Source organism: Aulonocara sp. 'chitande type north' Nkhata Bay, linkage group LG3, assembly GCF_057382095.1.
Source record: "Aulonocara sp. 'chitande type north' Nkhata Bay isolate Kocher_YH1m ecotype deep benthic linkage group LG3, A_spYH_male_GT1.1, whole genome shotgun sequence".
NCBI lineage: Eukaryota > Metazoa > Chordata > Actinopteri > Cichliformes > Cichlidae > Aulonocara > Aulonocara sp. 'chitande type north' Nkhata Bay.
The window spans coordinates 35,485,711-35,510,658 of NC_141346.1; the positions used below are offsets into that span (position 1 = coordinate 35,485,711).

At 40.5% G+C, this 24,948-nt stretch overlaps 1 protein-coding gene across 1 annotated transcript; it reads right to left on the reverse strand.

Annotated features, from left to right (window-relative positions):
* Positions 1-1,560: 1,560 nt before the first annotated feature.
* Positions 1,561-7,766, reverse strand: LOC147335356 (uncharacterized). The gene is made up of 8 exons (XM_086278599.1): positions 7,511-7,766; positions 6,702-7,007; positions 4,968-5,240; positions 4,783-4,887; positions 4,693-4,708; positions 4,546-4,613; positions 4,318-4,422; positions 1,561-1,867 (listed from the first exon to the last, which is right to left on the reverse strand). Exons 1-7 carry the CDS (start codon positions 7,578-7,580, stop codon positions 4,346-4,348), a joined length of 915 nt encoding a protein of 304 aa, XP_086134725.1. The 5' UTR covers positions 7,581-7,766; the 3' UTR covers positions 1,561-1,867; positions 4,318-4,345.
* Positions 7,767-24,948: the final 17,182 nt, after the last annotated feature.

Genomic DNA, 24,948 nt, shown 5'->3' on the forward strand with positions numbered 1-24,948 from the left:
CCAATTAACCAATCCCCACTTTTATATAATGTATTATATAAAATTAGGCCAATCTACCACGATAAGCTTCATTAAATCCAGAGTACTATTAGTACTATTCTGTTGGTCATATTTAGGATAAAATGTGTTCAATAAATAAAAAAAAAATCTGAAAATCAAAATGCATAAATAACATACATTAAAAAGATCTAAGAATTAATTTTATTGTAAAAATAGATAATCAAATAACAGGAACAAAGAAAAACATCTCTGATTATTATATAACTGGCGATGAAAAATGAATATTGGTATTGTTGTAATCTACAGGGTTCACATTTGAGCAAATATAACAACTGGATTTTGCCTCAAGGTGTGTGTAGTGTTTGTATTACTTCCCTTATTTAAAAAAGTGATGGAAAGACAAAAAATGATGTGTAGTGTCAAAAGGATGTCACACTGAATTTCACAAGGACTTATATGCGAGTTGGTATATGTAGGTATATGTGAACACATATACATAATGTCATGGCTGTGTGCAGGCAGGCAGAGAGGAAGGAGCCAAAATGCAGGACTCACGGAGGCGAAAGTAAACTCAGAATAAACTGCTTTATTGCAGGCTGCTGATCAAACAGAAGACTAACTAAACTGGAAAATATAAACTAACAGGCAGGCAAAAACAGGTAACAACGGATGAGAGAAAGGAGGGGAACACACCTGGGAGAAATCACAGCTGACGAGACAGGGGAAACATAAACTGTACACACTCACATAAGACAAGGACCTTCAGAATAAAACAGGAAACTAACAGACACAGAGGACCAGACGAGACATCATGGACAGACAGAGGGACATACGGGCAGAGAAGACTAAGCACAGGCAAAACCTAAACTAAACATGAGGGCAAGAGAACAAAACCTAACCCAGAAATAATAATCATCATCATCATCATCATCATCAGATAGCTAAAGAATCAGAACATAATTATAATGAGCATAATCTGGAAACACACCAAAATAAAAGAAACTGAAAAAGCAGGGTCAAAATGACCCAGAACCGTGACACATAATTAGATGTGGTTTATCTGTCCTGTCTCACGTTGGTGTGGTTCTGGGTTTTCTTATGGTTGAACACATTCATGGTAATTATGGTTTTTTTTTGTCTCTTTCCGGAAAAATGCAACTACATTTTTATGACAGGTATTTCTCTTTCTTTTATTCATCTCTAAAAATGACCACATTTTTCTTCTGAACCAGTTCAAGTCAGTAACTGTTTCAGCCATCTTGACTTCGGGTGATGGTTTTAAAATGTTTCTGAACAAAACCCTGCACGCATGCTTCTGCATGTTTGCCATCATGTAATCTATATGGCTGAATGGATTTCAGCCATTTATCTTCTTGTGGGTGTCTCCTGGTTCATTTTACATTCCCAGATAGCGTGATTAAATAGCATCAGTGTCAATGAATTATCAAGTCTTAAGGAAAAGTGCAGAAATTCTGCACTTCAGATCCAGTTCTGTTGTAACTGGCTTCAGAAAAGTTGAAATAAAACTCAATAAAACAGCATCGTCTGTGCTGTGATAAATCAGTTAATGTATTTATTAAAGAAAGTGCTACTGGACTAATAGCAAAAAGTCATTATTTTACACAATTTTTTTTTCTTTCAAATACAGATTGGAAAAGTAGTTACACATCACATGTTTAAATTAAAAACAAAACAAAATAACAGTTTCCCGATGATGAATGAATCGCTGTCTGGCTAAATTACCCCCCTCTCCTTCTTTTCCTGCTGTCCATGGCTCCTTTAGAAAAACAGATCGCTGTCATTCATCATCTTCCTGCTTTCATGATCCTGCTTTTTTGCTTTCTGTGAGTAGTTTTGGCTTCAATATCTGTGAATTAGAAAGAAAATTAAACTAATAAACAAAAAAAACAAAAAACAAAAAAAAAAACACGATAAAAGTTAAGAAAAGGAAGGAAAGTTTTGTCACAGTCTATATTATGGAAAATAATAAAAATAACTCTCCAGGAAAATGAATAGCCTAGCAGAATATGTGCCACACTGTTAAACACTTTATTGTTAAAATGTGGCAGCATTATAAACAGTGTTGGGTGTAATGCATTACTAAGTAACGCGTTACTGTAATTAAATTACTTTTCCACTGAAAAAGTAGAGTAACTGATTACTGTTCATTTTTAGGTATTTTAATTACAGTTACTTACAATGCACTTGTGTTACATTGTAAAATAATTAAACTAGCTGAAAATCATTATTTAATTTCAATAATTTATCTTCTAAACGTAGAAGTAAACTCTGCCGCTTCAACATCGCTGTAGTGCAGCTGCACGTCATTTCGCGCCAGTTTGCTGCATAGTCGTATTCTAAAGCGGAAGATGTCGGACTCGGCTGAAGCGAGTGGCTGTTTTATGAAATGGACATATTCCCGTCTCTTCACTTTTCTGAAACAAGCAGACAAGAATATTACAGTAATATGTAAAAACTATTGGTCGCTGTTAATAGCACGAGTAATCTACTGAAGCGCCTGACACGAGAGCATAGACGAACACTTCTGAGTGATCCTTGTTCATCATCCATGGATAACACCGCGGCAACTCCTGCCAAGCAGGCAAAACGTGATTTTACTTCAGCAGCACAGAAAGCGTCTGAAGGTGAGCTTAAAAAAATGATTGCAGGCTACATTGTGGAAGAGATGCTACCGCTGCGTACTGTAGAGTCTCCGTCTTTAAAAAAAAAATTATTTATTATTTAAAGAGTTTAATTTCTATTGTTTGTTCATTCAAGGTTTATAGGGATTTTAAGAAGTATTTAGTTAAATTACTTATTTAGTAATTAAGTTACTTTTCTGACACAGTAATTAGATAAGTATTTTAAATACAATATTGACTAAGTAATTAGTAATTACTAATTAATTACTTTTTTAAAGTAACTTACCCAACACTGATTATAAATGACACCAAATGACAATCTGATGAGACAGCATGGCGTTTTAATTTTTTTATAGGACTGATGTTGATGAAAATCTCCAGGCAAGACTGCAGTTGTGACACAAGTTTGTATTTATGTATGTTAAATGTAAAACACTGCCAGGGTGTTTTTGTATTTGCTCTTTCATACATATTTGAAAAAAAGGCAATTTGATTGAAAACATTAATGCAGTGCTGGATAGTATTCACAACAGTGAGTGATCTAGAGTTGCGTAGATTCAGCAAGATCCTTTCCCCATTTTGCAGACATTTTGCTTTATTTTGATATGACAGCATCACACAGTTGCTGTAGATTTGTTGGCTGCTCATCCAAATTTCCCCTTCAACCACACCACAAAGTAGTCTACTTCACTGAGATCTGGTGACTGTGGATGCTGCTGGAGTACAGCATTTTTTCCCCAGTCTTCTATCGTCCAACTTTCCAAGTGAGATGTAGTCTGAGTTTCCTGTTATCTCACATGAGTCTCATCAGGTGTGGTCTCCTGCTGTTGTAGCACATCTGCTTCAAGGACTGCTGTCTACTAGGTATTTTCTCTTTTCCAGACCACTCCTTTTCAATCCTAGAGATGGCTGTGTGGGAAATGTCTGAAATACCGAGCCCAGCCTGCCTGGCACCAATAACCAAACAACTTCCATTGATCCTTCTTCCTGATGCCCAGTTTGAATTTCAGCAGGAAGATTTGACCATGTCTACATGCCTGAATGCTTTAAACTGCTGACTCATGTTTGGATGATTAGATATTTGCATTAATGAACCATTGAACAAGCCTACTAATTCAACTGCTACTAAATGTATGTAGCATGAATTTAGTGGACTATAGTTTACTGATGCATTTAGTTTTGTGGATACAAGACTGATATGTATTGTATGTATTTATTATAACTAGACCTCTTTTGAGAACATGTTCATGTTTGTTTCAACCGAAAAGCAATTTGATTGCTACCACTGACAGCATGTTACTGACAGAACGCACAAATGCAATGCTGGACAGTAAGTGAGTTGTGACTCGCAAAAGTACAAAAGGTTTTGATGAGGTGTCGGATTTAGATGAAGAATGCATCAACAGATATCTTTAGCAGTGAAGTAAGTGTAGAAACAAAAGCTGTGTGCACAAAAACAATGGGAAAGTCTAATGAATGTGGGGAAATTGCATTACGGATTTGAGAACTCCCTTATTATTGGTGAGAGTGAATTTTCTGATGTCAGACTTGCACCAAAGCAGTTGAGGATGCTAAAGTAACAGCAGTGAAATATTGCAGCACCTCATATCTGACTTAATGTTACTGCATTTTTGATCTACCTGAAATTAAAAACATTTCAAATAAATTGAATTACGTGAAATCCCAGAGTCATTCCGCTACTTTCATGGCTCATCATTGTCATACTTTACTTGGCCCAGCATCTTCAGAGGCCTCATTGTCACATAAACACAACGGTCACCTGAAAGATAATAACAGTGGAGATTCAGTCACAATAATTAGCACTGATAAATGATCTAACATTTAATAATTTTTAACAGTATAATATTACTGATGAAAGCACATAAACAGTGTTAGACCTGACCGTGGGAAAGAGCTGTGTACACATGTTGTTGATTTTCTTCCTGGTTGATTGTTTCAGTATGTGTGAGTCTGAAACAATTAAAATATGTTATTACTACTAGAATAAAAATATTAGTATATATTACTGCAGCTGATGAGTTTCACTCACCTTTTGGGACGTAGACCTGTAGAAAAAGAAATTATTATGAGATTAGGAGATTAAGAGAACATTTTTAATAGTAACAACAAAAGCTCTTACCCTTTGACTTTATGCAGTAAAGCAGAAAGAGCAACAGAACAGTGATCAATGCTCCAGTAAACAGCCCAGCAATGAACATGAGAAGAGAAGAAGAAGAGCTGTCCTCTGAAATCACAAACAGTAATAATAAATTATATAAACAGAGCAGTTACATGTATTCACAACCTCAGTCACTCTCCACATACCTGTTTCTTTTCTGTGTGAATGATCTTTGCTGCACTTCACTGTTTGAAATGCAGACTTCTCACTGACATAATTGGAAACTGTGCAGGTGACACTGGTCTCTCCATCCTGCTCCCTGATGATGTATTGTTGCCTGGGACCAGTTAGTGTTTGGTTTCCCACAATCCACTTGTAGCTGACATCACCAGTTGTGCTGCACTCCAGCAGAACTTTACATGATTCATTTGAGGGAATCCAGGTAGAACTGATTTTTATGTCAGGCTTAGTTATGGGCTCTAATGAGAAAACAGGAGACAGGAAGCGTGTCAGGTCACCTTTGGAATCACAGATGAAAGTAGATGTTTGTGCAGAGTTCAGCAAATGCATTATGTAAATTTAGGCCACTAAACAATAACTAACATCATTAAGTGCAGATGACTATTGTTCACTACTGTGTCATGTCGTCATGCTCGCTGGGTCATGGACTGAGGGTTGTGAGTTTACTTGTGTGATTCCTATTCTTCCTGTGTCACTATTATCTCCTCCGGTCTGTTTATACTTAATTTAATTCCGTTTTACTTATATAGCTGCAAACAACAACAGTCGCCTCAATGTGCTTAATATTGTAGGGTTTTGTAAGTTTTTCTTCTCTGGTTAAATTCTAGGTAAGTCCAGGTATCTTGGTTTTATTATATTTATCGTGTCTGTCTAATGTTTCTGATGTGTCCTCTTTCCACATTTGTTTGCCTTTTTGTGTTTGTGTCCAGTTGGTGTTTCTGTTTCTTCCTATTTTATCTTAGTGTCTGTTCTTCTTCGTGTCTTGTCTCTAGTTCTAATTCCTCTGTTTCGTTATCTATAATTAGCCCTGGATGTACTCCCACGTGTTTCTTTTCCCCTCATTATACTGTGTGTATATATTGCCAATATTAATTTTCTTCCACTTTGCTGTGTGCTTCTCTTGTAAGTACCTGTTTTTCAGGGTATTAGCTCCTGCCTTTAATGAAGTTTATTCTTTAAGTTCCCAGCAGTAAAGCTGCTTGTAAGATTACTTCTTGTCATGAATCGCTGTGCGGCAGGCAGGAGTTGGACCCAAAATGCAGGCACTCAGGCATGAGGTTTAAACACAAAGAACTCAGCTTTATTCGCTGGAAGGAGAAAGTCATACAACGCAAACTAAACCGACAGAGAGACACAGGGAGATCCACACAGCATGAGGGATGACGCGACACTGACTCAGAGAAACACAGGGTTAAAATACACTGGGAAGTAACGAGGGGAATGAGACACAGAAGGAGGGCACAGCTGGGAGAAATCAGGACTGACGAGACAAGCAAAGCAGGACACATTTACATAAGACACGGACCTTCAAAGTAAAACAGGAAGTATCACACAGAGACGCGAACTTGACACAGTGGAGACAGCAACTAAGAAACACAGAGACATAAACCATAAGGCAGAGGACTTTAAGAACCGAGAGACACAGAGGGGAAATCAAACATGCAGACACAGACTTACACAGAACAGAGGGGACACAGAGAAACATGAAGGGCAAGAGATCGAAACTAGAAACCATAGAATAACTCACACAAGTACAATAATACAAACATCACAAAGAACTAAAAACGCTGGGTCAGGAGACCCAGGACCGTGACACTTCTCTTTTTCTAAAGGAGAAAGACAAGCTCTTAGGCTCACAGGGTTTCTTTTCATTAACAGTAATCAGGAACCTTTTTTAAAAGAAAAACAAAGTCTCTTACCATGAACTTGCAGAGTGATGCTGACCGAAGGCCTTTGCTTGAAAAACACCGCTGAGACAAAAATGAAATCACCAGAATCTTGAAGAGTCAGTTTTCTCACTGTTAAAGTAAAGTCTTCAAGGTTAAGCTGTGACCTGTCCTTAAATGGAGATCCTTTAAGAACACCCACATATTTGTCTGCAATATTTATTCCCCCATATTTCCACATTGCTTCAGTCACACCTAGAGTTGGTAAGCCTGACGAAAACTCCACAGTCTCGCCAACTATTTTGTGAATTACATGTTTTCCACTGGAAGTCTTAACATCTGAAAAACATACAACAAAATGAAAGTTTCAACATGTTAGTGGGTCTAAATTGCCTGAAACTGTATCGTCAAAGTGTGATAATTAACCTAACAACAATCAAATCAGACAAAAAACAAAATGTTTTTACACAATGAGAAGATCATCATACATAAGTGACATTTCTGATATGACTGCCTTGGCACAACAAAAATTTAAGCATAGCAAAAATATTTTTCTGTGGACAAACATGAAATCATAATTTTGTAATTTTCATATAAATAGAAAAGCAAATGAATAAAAATAAATAAATAAAATGTCAGAAGCTGTTTCTCAAGAATTCAAAGAACATGTCTGCTATAGATAATTGTTTTTTTTGTAGCAGTTAGAATAATAATAAATACTTTAGCACAACGATACTCTAAAATGGCAACGCTGCAGCTATCTTCTGAACTCACTTATGTACCAGAGTTCATGAGGCAACAAATACAACACATGCTACAAACATCAGCAGAGGTGTACTTACTATGGAGACAGACCCAGAGCAGCAGCACAATGCTGTGCATGAAGCTACAGTAACGTCGTCCAGCAGCCATCTCTGTGGGGAGAGGAACAACCTCTGTTTCCTCTTTTCATCTGTCAAACTGTGTCTTCACAAGTAACCACAAAAAAAAAACTAAAAATAACTGAGATTGGGGGAGGTTTCAGTCAAAATAGAAGCAGAAGAAGCGGTCATAAGCTAAACATTTAAAGAAGCCCCAGTTTTGCTCTGTCATACAAGACGAATCATCAAGCACTGGCTACAGCTGACATGTTTGTGGTGAATAAAGTCACTTTCACCACAGTCACCACTCTGCATGTACTGTACACAGTGTTGGGGAGTAACGGAATACATGTACCGCCGTTACGTATTTAAAATACAAAATATGAGTAACTGTATTCTGTTACAGTTACCATTTAAAAAGGTGGTATTTAGAATACAGTTACTTTGTTGAAATAAATGGATTACACTGCGGTACTTTCCTGTTTCATTTTGTCGCGGGTCAGGACTGTTTGGGTTTTGTTTGACAGCTACGTTCTGTTGTTCCAGGTGGCAGCGTTACGGTTGCCATGGTTACAGGACGACGCTCTCTCTCTCTCTCTGCGACTGTGTGTTTCCTGGGTGAGAGAGCGCCTTTTCGTTGTTGTTGTTGTTGTGCTAAGCTAACAGGCAGAACGCTACAAGCATAGCTCTAAAGAATGTAGCATCATGGGCAGTGTAGTCCGTGTTGCAGGGAGAATGGACTGCCATACACGTTATGTGTCTGTGAGCGCGAGGAGGGAGAAAAAGGGGAGTGGAAAGGTACAAGTTGTCATCGAGGAAAAACGGGAGCTGGAAGCATGTAAATATAATAATAACCACTTCAGCCAAGAAGAGTGCCTGACGAGCCCAGTTGTAATTAAGCTATTAAGACTCGACTGTACACCGTGTTCGTGTTTTCCTCCGAAAACAATAAGTTCTGTTGGAGCAGCTTTTCAACGCCTCTCTCTGTCTCTCGCAAGAAAAGTTGACCCACACAACAAAGTAAAGCTATTTTTCGGCTACGAGCCGACAGGGACCCCGCCGTATTAGTCAGAGGTCCCTTTACTACAGTTCGGAGTCGCGGACCTTCAGTAACAGTAATAAATCACACAGCAATAGTACATTCACGTTGTTGTAAAAAGCATGATAATATATTAAGTAATCCAAAGTATTCAGAATACGTTACTATCATTGAGTAACGTAACGGAATACGTTACAGAATACATTTTGGGGCATGTATTCTGTATTCTGTAATGGAATACATTTTAAAAGTAACCTTCCCAACACTGACTGTACATGAATACTGAGATGCACAGATGCTGAAAAGAGCAGACCATGATCAGTCCTGTTTTTAAAGGAAATGGTTTTGGTCTAGAGCGATAGACTAGAGTGAAACTTTGTTCAGTGGATTGTCAAATCTGTTTACAGTATCTTCGTGCTGCTTCTTCATAGCTCTATATAGTATATAAATAAAATGTGCACATTTTCTTTTTTCATCTACACTACATTCGAGGAAAAGGATGACTTTGCTGACCTAATGAGCTGACTCCACTAGTCCATGCACTAGTCCAAATCCATTTATTTCACATAACAAACTGACTTTGGAAAAAAAGTCAATTTTACTTGAACAAACAAGCAGCTCAAACACACTGACAACATAAACTAAGATTGTGAATATAGTTAAATGTTCTGGGGTTCTTTAGCTTGGGATTTTTCAGATATTATGAAACTTTTTTTCCCTAAATATGAGGAAGTGGAGAGAATGACAGCATTTCTTTCTGCTCATACCATGAACACTCATCATTCAGCAGAATCAGCTGAGCTGTTTGGACGCTCATTCAGGCCTTTCAGGGAAACACATGTCATGAAACCCTGAGACATCACAGCAACATATTTGGTGACATTTCAAAAGAAGTCATGCAATCCTAGTGACGCCATGCTGACTGGCCAAGCTTTAAAGACACAGAGCGAAAGACAGACATTTTTAAGTACACTCCAGATGACAGGAAGTGATACAGCACTGATAACGTATGACTGAACAGTGCGTCAAGAAACAGAACAAGTACAGGGCACATTCACAGTCACCCGCCTGCTTGTCCAGGACGTCAACAGTCGCCTGCGTCATTCAGGGCCAGAGAAGGTCTTTGCGGAGATTCGCGGTCACCCCACCGCTTTGTATGAGAGAGACAATGGGCAGGGACTTTTCTGCTCCAGATTACCTGCAGGGAGTTGGTCATTCCTTGAGAAGTGTGCGTTAATGAGCAAAGTAAGTTTGTGATGTGTGAGTATAAGTGATAATAAGATGTTTTTGGGACTGTTCCTGAGTTTAGTGGGGAAATGACTATGTTTCCGTGCAGCTAATGGGTGCTAAACTAAGCTAAGCTAACTCTCCTGTCATGTGGTTGGGTATAACCGTGTACCGTGTTAGTTTTCTCAGTGAGTCTATACGTGAGGCGTGGGTAATATGGCCTATAGTATTAAAGGGGATGTTACTTTATTTCTCACCTGTGTTTATGTTGGTGTATTCTTGAGTTATTGATATGAACACCTTAATAATATAGTATTTTCTTTCTGTTCTTTTCAGCGACCCCCCCCCCCCCACACACACACACCTAAACCTGTATACATACCTGTTTCTATGACAATACCACTGTCACTCCCACCTGTGTAAAATCAATACAAGAGTCTGCACTATCCTCGGTGTCTTCACACCACTGAAGGGCCTTGAGTGGTGTGTTCTGGCCGACACTCCGGGGAGTGGTAGCGGCAGATCTGAACTAGCACCTTACAGTCCTCCCAGTCCAAGCTATCTACCCAACAGATACAGTTACAGTCATCAACCTTCACCGACAAGTCAAATATGATCGAACCACCGACCTTCTGATTAGTGGCTGACCTGCTCTGCCACCTGAGCTACAGCCACCCATAATGACAAAACTAAAACTATATATTACATCTATGAAAACGGCATGCCTCTTTTCACCAACGGAAAATATTTCATACAAGATAAAAAGAAAACTATAACAAACAAAATTATTGAGCAGTTTTGACACTATAATATTGTAGTAAATAAAAATGGGACAACATCCTTCTCCCAAAAGTCCAGAAACTGGTCTCCATAGTTCCCAGACATTTATGGACTGTTAATAAAACAAAGCAATATTAGTGGGCACGACTCATGTGGATACAATAGTTCTAACTCATAGTTCCTCTTGCAAATACATATTCCTACAGTAGCATTACTTATACACGTTTACACATTAGATTTGGGGCCATATAGACCACCATAATTTAACATGTTAGCATTGTTATAATATTTATTTTTCACTATTATATGAAAAAACATGAGGCTGATTGATAATACAACCATTTTCACAAACTGCACTGGAGAATAATTTTTTTTTAATTTCTTTTCTTTTTCTTAGATATTTTCCTCTTGTTGTCTTTCTTCAATAACAAGATTGAAGCTCTATTCTCCCCATCAATGGTCCACCTGAAATGAAATATTTTTAAATTTAATATGTAATGTTTATGTAATAAGGATAAGCAGCAGAAAATGGATGGATGTTTATTTAATTTTTAATATAATGTAATCTATACCTAGTCCAGCATACTCAGGGCCTGATATGGGTTCTTAATCATCACTACAGTCATTACCTACAAGTCAGAATAAAATATATAAACTATAAATATATAAATATATATCACAATAAATACTTTATCTTTCAAAACAACGTTATGATTTCAATTTCATGAGTTGTTTGTAATTATACTCTTAAATCTTAACATTTAATTTGAAATATTTAGTAATGTATTGTTCAATGTATTAAAAAACAGCAAAGCAAAGAAAGCACTACAGCACCAAGAAACTGTCAGTCAGTATCACTGATCACAACTTATCCTCCTGTTCCTCTTCCTCTTACAATCAAAGTTTAGTCTGTTGACACATCATGGAAAGAAGATAGACCAATAACCTTCTAATCCTGTGGCATATGTCATACTTTTTGTGCTTTTTTTGTCAGTTAGGGTTTGATAAACATCGTCATGAATTCCCTCTCACTTTGGCAGTTTTGCTGCCACCACGATAAAAATCACACTTCCTGCACTGCTCTTTCTCAGTGTACTTCAAGAGTCAAAAATCTCTATTTTCTGTATTATTTGCTTGCTTATTACACACCAGTTTATCTTTGTGCATAGTGAAATTTCAGTTTTTACAAATGATGCCAAATTGCAAAACACTTAGCTGTGTCTCTAATAAAACCTCTGTAACTTTGCTCTGCTTCACTTCAGCAGAATTGGGGAATTTTCATATGTTGTTTCATGGTTTTCTTCCATTGTTGATCTACGGCAGAATATTTTTAAGGCGGTACTATAAAAAGCCAGGTGAGGAAAATCTCCCTTATATTTTTCTGTGTTTTATCCTCAATGACTTTGACATGAAGGCATCTGCTGTGATACTTACACCTCTGATGAAGTCTCACAAGTGTCAGCTTTGCTTTTATAGCCTACATAGATATAAAAATAAGGATATGTACTGATAAATGATCATAATTATAGTATTTCTGAGTCAAAACGGAATTGAATCTGTCACGGTTTGCGGGGGCAAGCCGTGTGGAATATATATAGGACCAAAAGGCGGCAGCTCTGGTGCAGGTGAGTGTTTATTAACAACAAAAATGCAAACAACAAAGGCGCTAGGAACATGAAACTGAAACCTAAACTGGGTAAACTAACACACAAACCAGGAATGACGGTGCAGGGAGGTCCGGGGAAATACATGCAGGGAGACCGAGGGGAAACAACACAGACGAACCAGCAACGAGGACACGGTAACACACACTATAAATACACATGCCAGGAATCAGGGGATGGGAAACAGGAGGGGAACACACCTGGAATACATGATAACTGACAAGGCAGGGGAAACGTAAACAGAACACACTGACATAAGACAGAGCCCTTCAAAGTAAAACAGGAAACACATACACGTAATGACACAGACTCAAAGACGCGGACTAAACACAGAGACTTACTACACTAAGGAAATGCACAAGCAGGGAAGACATCAACCAGAGGGAACACCACTAAATGCTAGAAAATACAAAACTATCAAAAGTACATAACCAAAAACACTGGGTCACCGACCCAGGACCATGACAGTACCCCCCCCCCAAAGGCTGGCTCCAGACAGCCCAACAAGAAAAAAAAAAAAAAAAAAAAAACAGCCAGAAAAAACAGAAAACAACCCGACCAGGGCGGGCGGCGGGGGCCCAGGAAGGAGGGCTCGAAGCAAAACAAAACCGGAGCACCAGAAGGCCAAAAGACAAAAACAAAAAACGAGCCCAAAACCAAAAGAAACGAAGCACACCAAAACACAGGAAAAAAAAAACAGTCCAAAACAGAAGAGTCCAGGGGGCCGACAGCACAGGAGTCCAAAACAGTTCAGGGGGCCGGCCAGGGGGCCGACAGCACAGGAGTCCAAAACGGTTCGGGGGGGCCGGCCAGGGGGCCGACAGCACAGGAGTCCAAAACAGTTCGGGGGGCCGACCGTGCGGACGGCAACGGCGGCGACGTGGATACAGTTCGGGAGGCCGGCCGTGCGGACGGCAACGGCGGCCACTCAGGCGATGGCGGTCCGGGGGCCGGCCGTGCGGAAGGCAGCGGCGGCCACTCAGGCGATGGCGGTCCGGGGGCCGGCCGTGCGGAAGGCAGCGGCGGTCACTCAGGCGATGGCGGTCCGGGGGCCGGCCGTGCGGAAGGCAGCGGCGGCCACTCAGGCGATGGCGGTCCGGGGGCCGGCCGTGCGGAAGGCAGCGGCGGCCACTCAGGCCCAGGCGTGCCGGCCATGGCCCGGTGGGCGCAGGGCCAGACGAGGCAGCTGATGAGGATGCTGGACCAGACGAAGCAGCTGATGAGGATGCTGGACCAGACGAGGCAGCTGATGAGGATGCTGGACCAGACGAGGCAGCTGATGAGGATGCTGGACCAGACGAGGCAGCTGATGAGGATGCTGGACCAGACGAGGCAGCTGATGAGGATGCTGGACCAGACGAGGCAGCTGATGAGGATGCTGGACCAGACGAGGCAGCTGAAGAGGAGGCTGCGGCAGACGAAGGCTCTGAAGAGGAGGCTGCGGCAGACGAAGGCTCTGAAGAGGAGGCTGCGGCAGACGAAGGCTCTGAAGAGGAGGCTGCAGCAGACGAAGACTCGGAGGCCGGGCCAGGCGAGGTTGCAGAGGCTGAGGCCGGGCCAGGCGAGGTTGCAGAGGCTGAGGCCGGGCCAGGCGAGGCGAGGTTGCAGAGGCTGAGGCCGGGCCAGGCGAGGTTGCAGAGGCTGAGGCCGGGCCAGGCGTAGCAGAAGCACAGGCGGATGTAGCCGGGCCAGGTGATGACGAGGCGGTCGCAGATGGCGGCTGGACAGGCTCCTCGGGCCCTCCAGCTGATGCGGCGTGCGGCTGGACAGGCTCCTCGGGCCCTCCAGCTGATGCGGCGTGAGGCTGAACGGGCCCCTCGGACCCTCCAGCGGAGACAGGAGGCTGAACGGGCCCCTCGGACCCTCCAGCGGAGACAGGAGGCTGAACGGGCCCCTCGGACCCTCCAGCCGACGAGGCATGAGGCTGGTGTGGTTCTCCGGAACCACCAGCTGACGAGGAAGGCTGCTGGACGGGCTCCTCGGACCCTCCAGCGGAAACAGGAAACAAAGGCCGGAGCGGTCCGTCGGACCCTCCAGCGGAGACAAGAGACGAAGGCCGGAGCGGTCCCTCGGGTGGCTGCTTAAACTCCAGGGGTCCAGAATCAGCTGAGGACTGGGACCTAGCCTCTGGGGAAGCCCTGGAGCGGCAAACAGTGCCAATGGCGGCTGAACCAGGAAAAGCACCTTGAGGTGAAATTAAACTTTCTCCCTGCACGGAGTGAATGAGTGAAGCCGATGATACTGGGGCCTGCGCTACAGGCGGCACTGGAGCTACTGGGGCCTGCGCTACAGGCGGCACTGGAGCTACTGGGGCCTGCGCTACAGGCGGCACTGGAGCTACTGGGGCCTGCGCTACAGGCGGCACTGGAGCTACTGGGGCCTGCGCTACAGGCGGCACTGGAGCTACTGGGGCCTGCGCTACAGGCGGCACAGGAGACTGAACTGAGGGTGGCACAGGAGACTGAACTGAGGGTGGCACAGGAGACTGAACTGAGGGTGGCACAGGAGACTGAACTGAGGGTGGCACCGGAGACTGAACTGAAGGAAGCACAGGAAACTGAGCTGAGTGTGGCTGCGGGGGAGCTAACTTAGCTGCCGGTAGCTGCACAGGCGATAAGCAGCTCGCGTTGATATCCGCCACACAAAACGCAGCCCCTGAATGAACAGTCATGCAGTCCGAAAATGAAAAACAGTCCTCACTCACCACAGCCGGCGAATTAGAAGTCCGAACGTCCAGCTGTGGGGTGGCGCGCTTACGGCGCGATCGGCGTCTCCTCCCCGCAGACGGCTCCGACGGGCCGGGCAAGATCACATCCGGCGAGTCGGGCAGCGAGGCAGGAGTGGCTGAGAGAAGGTGGGGTGTGTGCCGGAGAAAAGCCTGTATGGTCGGAGGAAGTGAATTTAGTAGCCATGGCAGGCCGGAAAAGAGCCGTTGTAGCCGACCTTCCACGGCGAGGCGAAGCTCGTGCGGAGGATTCTCCAGCCACAGCCCGAGGAGGATCTCCACATTGTAGCCGATGTCATCCTGGAGCTCCTCGGACGGATTGACTGCCGCTGGGTCCATGGTGGCTGGTTCGTTCTGTCACGGTTTGCGGGGGCAAGCCGTGTGGAATATATATAGGACCAAAAGGCGGCAGCTCTGGTGCAGGTGAGTGTTTATTAACAACAAAAATGCAAACAACAAAGGCGCTAGGAACATGAAACTGAAACCTAAACTGGGTAAACTAACACACAAACCAGGAATGACGGTGCAGGGAGGTCCGGGGAAATACATGCAGGGAGACCGAGGGGAAACAACACAGACGAACCAGCAACGAGGACACGGTAACACACACTATAAATACACATGCCAGGAATCAGGGGATGGGAAACAGGAGGGGAACACACCTGGAATACATGATAACTGACAAGGCAGGGGAAACGTAAACAGAACACACTGACATAAGACAGAGCCCTTCAAAGTAAAACAGGAAACACATACACGTAATGACACAGACTCAAAGACGCGGACTAAACACAGAGACTTACTACACTAAGGAAATGCACAAGCAGGGAAGACATCAACCAGAGGGAACACCACTAAATGCTAGAAAATACAAAACTATCAAAAGTACATAACCAAAAACACTGGGTCACCGACCCAGGACCATGACAGAATCAAATCGAGACCTTGTGAATCAGAATTGAATCAGCAATAGAAGTCAGTGACGATACCCAGCCCTACATCCCTTAAAAGGAATTTGTAGAATTTCCTGTAAATTGTGGGTGGACAGTGGCCACCTGATTTCCTTTCCATAGCAAACAGATGCATTAAATTCCACATATCACGTGTACGCATCCGAAGTCACAGCACATTCTTTCACACATAACGGTAAAACTATGGTGGAAATTAAAGGCCATGTGACCAGGGTAACTAAAACAAGTAGACAATATATAAGAACATGTCAACCATCAAAGTATGAATAATTTTTAGCACAAGGTTAATATTTAACAGATTTATTCAACTGAAGGCTATTTCCAGGTTTATGTGCTACAACTTCAAAATCCTGTTTGTCACTTAATTTGATCAGATGATTTGAGAGGCTCACTGTTGAGGAAGGTTGTTCTATATGAAAGCATTAGAAAGACATTTTGTGCTTTGTAACTACTTCGTACATTTTGAAAAATAATTCTAAGTTTCACTGTTAGGCGATGAAGGAAGGCAAGAATAGCAGTGCTGCACAATTGCTGTTGGCTATTAATGCTATTACACACTATGTGTCACATATTACTGCCAAAGGACATCCTACGTACTACCTGAAGCATCAGAACATTCTCAAAGAGCTATGCAACCTTTATTTTTACATGTCAGAATCTTTTTTTGACTCTGTTTCTTGACAAAATCTTAAATCTAATTGATGTTTTTGCATTTAGTTGATAGTTCAACTAAAATAAAAATGTTATCCACATATATGCAAAAGCTTTTACAGATCAACAGTTTCATACTATACCTGGTTTAGCATCTCCAGAGCAGAACTCCAGTAAACAGCCCAACAATGACAGTGACAGGGGAAGAAGAGCTGGACTCTGTAATCATAAATAGTAATAATATATTAAATAAAGATAAAACCCTAATTCCATGTTTATCACTGTGTAGCATCCCCTCTTCTTTTAACAACAGTCCAATAACATCTGGGAACTGAGGAGACCAGCGGCTGCACCTTTTGCCTGTGTGGGAGCATATGTTGTACTTTATGTTAAACATGACAATGTTATTGAACTGTTCACAAATTAGCTAAATTAGGTGAGCTGAAACGGGGTGAGATGGAGGAAGGTGATTGGCTGTCGTCACCCCTAAAGGGCGCAGCCAAAAGAAAAGGGAGAAGTTGCAATGCTCCTCCAGTTTTTCTTATTATCACTCACTCTTCCAGCCTTTTGTTAAACTAATATTTCTAATAAAATATTAACATCTCTCAACTGAATCTTTTGACATGCTTCTATGTTCTGTTATTAAGAATATGATAATAAACCCATATTCTATAACCCATATAGAATATGGGTTTATTAATTTTTCAAACTGCCTAATTTGTTTTAACTTAAGTTTTAAACAGGATCCCGAGTTTCTTGGAATTGCAGTTGCTTATTACGTCTCATCTATCATTGTCAGTTCTGATCATTAAAAATATGATTAAAAGTAAAAAAAAAAAAAGATGCAAGGATTCAAAACTATAATCATGCTGCACATAACATTATCTTTGCTGCACGTCATGGTTTCAAATGCAGACTTCTCACTGACATGATTGGAAACTTTGCATGTGAAAGGGGTTTCTCCATCCTCCTTCTTCATAATGTGATGCAGCCTGGGCCCCGTTTGTGTTTGACTCCCTACAGTCCAGTTGAAGGTGACACTGCCGGTTGAGCTACACTCTAGCAGAACAATGCAAAATTTGTTTGAAGCCTTCTGGGTGAAATTTAGGATTTCCATAAGAGGCTGCTTAGTTATGGGCTCTAAGATAGGAAGAGAAAGAGGACAAGAGTTTAACAGTCAGGTCAAGTTTAGTAAATAAAAAGAACACACAATATTTTGAAAAATAACATTCATTTGCAATAAGCAGTCAAGAGGTCAAAGATCAAAATATAAAATATCACATTAATACCTTTTTAATCTGTGTATTATATCAGGGTATATTTATAAAATTAATTAGGATTTACAGAAAACACAAGCCAACCTCCTGAGCTTGTAGGTTATCATTTATTGATCACTCACTTAATGTCATCAGGATGTTTGTTTAATGACCTTACCCTGTGTCTTACCCTGAACTTACAGTGTGACCCTCACTCTGCAAGCATAGACACCAGTAGTTTTCCCTCACTGTCGTGTCCTCGTGTGACGGATTGTTTTCATCTTCATCTAAACTAAGCACTGGTTGACTATTTTCATTCTCTCTCTCGGATTGCTCTGGTTCAAACTGGAAAGGTTGAACAGAAGCCATTTCCAGTGCTCTGCTAACTGTGAACCCGATGCGGTGCAACCGTGTGACGTCACTACCCAGAGTGCATTGAGAAGTAAATAACAATGGCGGCCTACTGGTAAATCAGTTTTATATAAAATGCGCTTAAAAGGAAAACATATGTCATATTTTGATACCACATATATGTTTTTGAAAGCACAGTGCATATTTTAGTGCAAACATGTCTTAACAGCCGGTGTTCCCTTCAAAGTAAAATCTTTAGGGTTCAGCTCTGATCTGTCCTTAAATGGAGAATGTTTAGAAGCCTCCACATCTTAAAAATTCAGAATAATAGATACAACAAATACAAAAAACCCTCCCTTTATGAAGGTTTGTTGCTAAATTAATTTTTAACACAGCATGCTAATGGTTTAACCTTTACCTTCAGTTCAGTTCAAATTTAGGTCAAACACGCCAAATTTTATTATTTTCGGCCTGAAATTTTCTCAAAGAGACTCAAAATACAGAAACATGTTTTTATTTATTAAGTATAATTTTTTGTACTGTTGCACAGGTGCTACAAAGTTTGCATACTGAGGCTGTTTTGGTCCAATCTGAGAAATATCATCTGAGATAGATTTTGTATTCATCAGTGTGGATCATATCAAGGAAAACCTTCAGAGAATCTTAAACTGTGAAATTGTCTATGCCATATTTCTGTTTGTTTTTTAGGATTGTGGTGACAGATTTCAAGGGGTATTTTGACACTGACAGTGTAAGATGTACTGATGATAGTTCAAGCATAAATCTATGCATATGCTTTTAAGGTTTGTTGCCATCTGCTGGTCACTTTTTAAAGTTTAGTCACAAGTCATCCCCAGTGGAGTTCATAACAATGCATAAACTGTGTTGCTGCAGACAAACAAATGAAGATTTTCATATTTCAAACCTTGTTATTGGGGTCAAACTTGGTTTGCTGGGTAACAGCAACATCATTCGCCAATTTTTTAAACTCTTACTTGTGGCTTTTGTGCTAGTAAAGTTATTTATTTCATACAGTACAGTGCATCCCTTTCATGACAGGTTGAGTGATGTATGGCTGTGGATAACATCACATGAGCTAAAGTTTAACTGTATTATGTTTAAGAAGCTGCTTTTTTGCCACTTTGATACAAATTTGTTGTAGCTATATTTAGTTTATGCACTAGTTAGTGATGACTTGGGTGGCCTGATTATTCAGGGGTTTCCTTCACCTTTCAATGTGACTTTAAGCAGTGCATTGTGTGAAGGCAGTCTCTGTATTATGGACAGGCACTGGTGTTGCATGCTCATTCAAAAAGGTCAGTGGGCCCTCTCAACTGAATTCTACCAACAATGAAGTCATACAGTTCAGTAAAGAAAATGTTAATTATTCGGATAAAAGCAGCTTAGAGAATCTGCATCTATTATAGCAGCATCAGGAGGACACTGATGAATCTCATGGGCCTATTTCAGACATTGGTAGTTGGCTCTCTTATTGTATATATCTGGTTGGAACTAAAAAATGCCATCATGAACTCGTGAGGCTGTCTTTAAAACATGATTGGATGTAAGGTGTGCTTATGATTATTATGCATAATGGTTCAAGATGTGGTTTCAAATGGGTTGTTTATGTTTGAACTGGTTGTGCAGGCTCACGGAGGTCTGACAACTGACCAGCTGCCTGCACAAAAATACTTTCATCCCCCGTGTTGGAGCACCATCTTGTGAAACTTTTAAGAATTGTCGTATATCATTCTGTAGAATGAAATTAGACAGATTCAAATCCTTAAGAGGATTGAAATGTGGTTGTTTGAGGCCAGTTAAGTTATGCAACTTATTTACTTATTTCTTGTAATGGTCTTTTGTTCCTTTTGCACAAACTGCATCACATCTACTCTTCATGTACCATCACATTGAATATAAAATGAACTGCATCTCTTGCAACACAATCCCTGGATGTCAGCAGGGTTCAGGGCAGTTGTAACTTTTGTATTTCAGAGGGAGAGATGGGATATTTTGTAGCTTAAAACTGACAACTAACAAGAGACAGAAACACAAACTGATTCCCCCTGAGGTGGTATAAATTCTCAGAAATTCTGAGCACCATCTGGTATGGCATAATAATAATAATGGATTGAATTTATATAGCACTTTTTAAGACCCTCGCTGCACTATTCATTCCCTCTCATATTCACACACTAGTGGAGGCAAGCTACAGTTGTGGCCACAGCTGCCCTGGGGCAGACTGACTGGCTGCCATATCGCACCACTCTGGAACAATGACTGTTTCCACTTCTGATGTGTGATTGTGTGTTGACATGATAACACAGACAAAAAATAAAAAAAAATAAAATAGAAGGTGGAGAGTGCGTGAGGGTTCTGTCGGATAAAAAAGCAGAAGTGGTCAGACATGATGAACAGTGAGATAAGATATGCCAATACATTCTTTCATATTTGAAAAAGGCCGAAGCAAAACAGTTTCTTCACATACTTTTGAAGCACAATAAGCTGAATACTAATCGACTGTTAGGAGCAACTTTTGATTTCTCCACAAACCATTATTCCACGACAACACTAAAACACAGTAATCAGTCTTTCTTTCAAATGAAAAGTCTGATTAGCAACAAGAAGAGACTTTCTGAAAAAAAATAAATAATCAAGCTTCTTCAGTGAAAAGAAACCTTCATAAAACATTTCTTTATTTCATGCCAGAAGTCATACAAATATTATACGGACGCCAGCTTAGACATATAGCTGAATGCAGTTTAAGAATGCAAGTGCGGACAGACATTTTACAGCACTAATGTGTAACACCATATAACACGCTCAGCTTTATTTCACTCAAAATACTGCCTGTGAGCCCATCATCATCCATTGCAGCATAGAAAGCATCGGTTTGACAGTTAAATAAAATGACTTGAATAAGTTTGTGACTGACAATAGATAACATGCTGCAGTTATCTTGTGTAGACCAAGACAAGGAAAGAACAAATTTATCTAACAAAGAGAAAATGATTGAATGGCTTTTTCATCTAAAGTCATAGTACGCACTTTCACATTGTTTGTTAAATTTTACACCATAAATGCTCTTCGAACTGCAAGTGCAAATGCACAAATACAGGAAGAGAAACTAAAAGTGCACAGCACTGACAAGAGGCCAACAACATAAAGTTGAAGGAGCTGAGCAAATCAGCTGTATGTAAATCACAAATAAAACAATAATAAAACTTCATCAAAGTTTTCATTATGCTTGGTGCATACAGTTTATGTATGGGTCTTCTGTAGCAGGCTTGAAAAGGAAAACTTACAGTTAAATATGACAGATTAATTTACAAAATGTATTTTCTAAATATTGAAAACAGAAAAAAATGAAAATAGGGTTTTATTTACTCACATTTGTGTTTGACTATCAGCTTAATCCTGAAACAAAAAAACAAACAACAACAATAAATCAAACAGCTTTGTCACCTGCAAGTCAGCCAGTCAGTAGTTCCACTCAGCATGTGTGCAGTTCCTCTACAAGAGCTTTGCTGCTGTGACAGGCAAACGTGTTGAGACCACAGTACACTCTGAGGCTGCAAAGTGGACAAACGCTGACCAACTGTTGTGTTGTGTGTTTGACGTAACATAAACAACCACAGAGTTTAATTTACACACTAAGTTAAAAATGAAGGCATCAGGGCCTCATCGACACTGCTGCTACTGCACTACTGTAACACCAAAACTAAAGCGAATGAAATAAACAAATAATTCTCCCAGTTTGTTTTTTCAATGAACATACTGAATGATAATAAAATAATTAATTAATTAATTAATTACTTTAAAAATGTTTCTTCTTGGTTGGACATTTTCTTCATGCTAATTGTTAACTGGACTATCAGACTATGTTGCTTTCACAGGCAGAAGTCTACCACAGTAGACATGAGCCAACCTGCACTCTGACACAGTCCAGCACACAGCAGGAGGCAGGAAGTAATAATGTGTTTTACTGCAGATCATAGGAGGAGATGACCAAAATGATGATCATGATGCAGACTAAAACCACAAAAGATGACACTTTCATTTAGGCTGAAGTCCGGCTCACTGAACCATGAATCCCAAACACAAGAGGCAAGAACTGAAGCCGTGTCAATGAGCCTGTAAATTTCATCATCAGACGGTGAGTCCGTGCAGATGTCCTGCCTGCATGGATAAGTCTGTGGAGAATTCACATTAAACTAAAACAACTATGCATGCGCCCCAAGCAGGGGAGAAGAATGACTTTTCCAGCTTTCTGTGTTTGCAATTTAATGTAATTAAGGCCTAATAAATCATTAAACAATAAAACCTAGAGAGCGACCCAATCTCAAATATAAATACACAAACACAAAAAAACCCAACAACCGTGACACTGTGGCAGCCACAACTGACAGGCATGACCAAATCACTATAGGAACATCTGATTCAGATATAGATTACAAGTCCACGTGTGAAATGGAAGTGGTTGCAGACTGAAGTGCATCCGATAGGTCTTATAATCACAATCAGAGACAGAGCCCTAAAAATGGTTCACAGTAACTCACCCAAAACTCTGACTGATTGGGACCCACACCCAGTTTCACACCTTGGCTCAGGCGATTAGAGGATCATCAGGGGGTCCTTTTGTCCCTCTGTGGGGGGTCACTCCCACTAGGTTTATATCTGGGACTCTCCACCATTTGACCTTAGAACTGAAGAAGCTTCTCGGATGAGAGGTGAAACGTCTTCAAGTAACTTAAAGAAGTCCAGACGCTTTTCTTTGCAAGCTCCTTTGACTACGATGACCTGGATGACTGAGAACCTTCACAGACTTCACAGTAAACACTAACCTTTAGTGACCTGTTTAATGTTTAAATTCAAATCATAACAGTTTTGGTTTTTTGGAGCTACAAACACTTTTCATTTTGTAAAGAAGTTTTGGTAAGTCGAATATCTTCACAGAGTTCAGTTATTTGTTTCGGTGTTTTTTATGCTTACAAAAATTAATTTCTCTTTATGGACCTGAAACAAACTCATAATAAACATCTGCAAAACAGGCTCATAGTGCTGACGATATATCTTTATATGTTTCTCTATATATGTTTCTTTTACTGAAACCTTTGCTTTACAGCACAGATTAGCAAAAGATGCCATAAAATAATCAAAAAGATGCTGAAGAAATACAGAAAGACATTATTTTTTATGTTTGAGGCTTCAGCACTGCACTCACTTTTGTTGTTTTCCAAGACTTTTCCAAGTAAAATAGTTTGCAGTTTTGTGCATGTTTAAACTTCAGATGTCTCTCAAAGTTCATACAACCTTGTCATCAGTGACAATCACATTAATGAATCACAACACTAAGTTTTTGTAAGATACAAAGAGCTTAAGTGAAACAAAGTGTTAAAAACAGTGAAAAACATCCACTGCATTTTTTTGTTCACTGTTTCCGATTTCATGGCGGTCACTGCCTTCCCTGTTCTGGCCCACTTGTTAAACAATAAGGATTGATCAGATGGATACAGTGGTGTGAAACAGTGTTTGCCCAGTTTCCTGATTTCCTTTTTTTTTAAATTGTATGTCTGTCACACTTAAATACTTCAGATCATCAAGGTAAAAAAAAACCCACAGCTACAGCTGCACATTGATCCAAAACACAGCAGCAAGTCCACCTCTGCATGGAAAAACAAAATGAAGACTTTGGAGTGGCCCCATCAAAGTCCTGACTTGAATCCGATTGAGGCGCCTTAAAAACGTGTTTCATGTTCAAAAAACCCAACAATATGGCTGAATTACAACAGTTCTGCAAAGATGAGTGGGCCAAAATTCCTCCACAGTGCTGAGAGAGACTCCCTGCCAGTTATCGCAAACACTTGATTCTAGTCGGGGCTTGATGAGAGATTTTTTAATTTTGTGATTATGCTTAGATTGTAGCTTCATTTAAAAGAAGAGCTTGTGAATTGGAGCCAACACAGGAGGAGAGATTGAAGCCATATGTGTAGAGGAATGCGGTGACATACGACACTTCCTGTCATTCTTACAGACAAACTGGCTTTCTCTCTCTCTCTCCCCTTATATGGGAATGTCTGCATTTCTATACATACCAAGTTATCTTCTGTTTCAGCTACTGACAAGCTAATGGCCTCTTTCTCCTTTTATGGAAATGTTTTTGCCACTCCTACTTCCTTGAAAACTTGTATAAATAAAGCAAGTTCTGGATGCCCTGGGCGGTCTTTCCTCTGTCTCACATTTGTCCTGCACACATCCAGTGCAGGATGGATCGGGCCATGAGGGGGGATCGTCCATGTGTGCACATGTATTAAGATATCTTGAGTCTGAGTTCCTTTGCCTTCTACAATTTCTCTTCACAGGGCTGCTAAGGGTGGCCTAAAGAGTTCTTAGGTTTACGGGGCAATCATCATAAATTCTAAAAATAAATCTATTTTCTTAAAACAATCTTTTTTCTGATTTGTTTTAATGTTTGGTTTAGTACAGATTTTTTTTTTTTTTTGCCCTGCTTCTACACTGTTTGTGAGTTTTGAGTAATGAAGATGTGAAGCTTGGATAATAATAAAAACACTATGAATTCTTTTAGTTTCTTTATTTGTCCTCCTTCATTTATACATGAACAGAAATGTGAAACATAAATGAGTAGAAGTCAAAAATAGAATGAAGGCTGCAAATTTAATCTTATTTAACTTTGAATGAAGTGAAACTTTAGTCCCATGGACAGCTGCACTATATATGAAGACAAAGGGGGACACG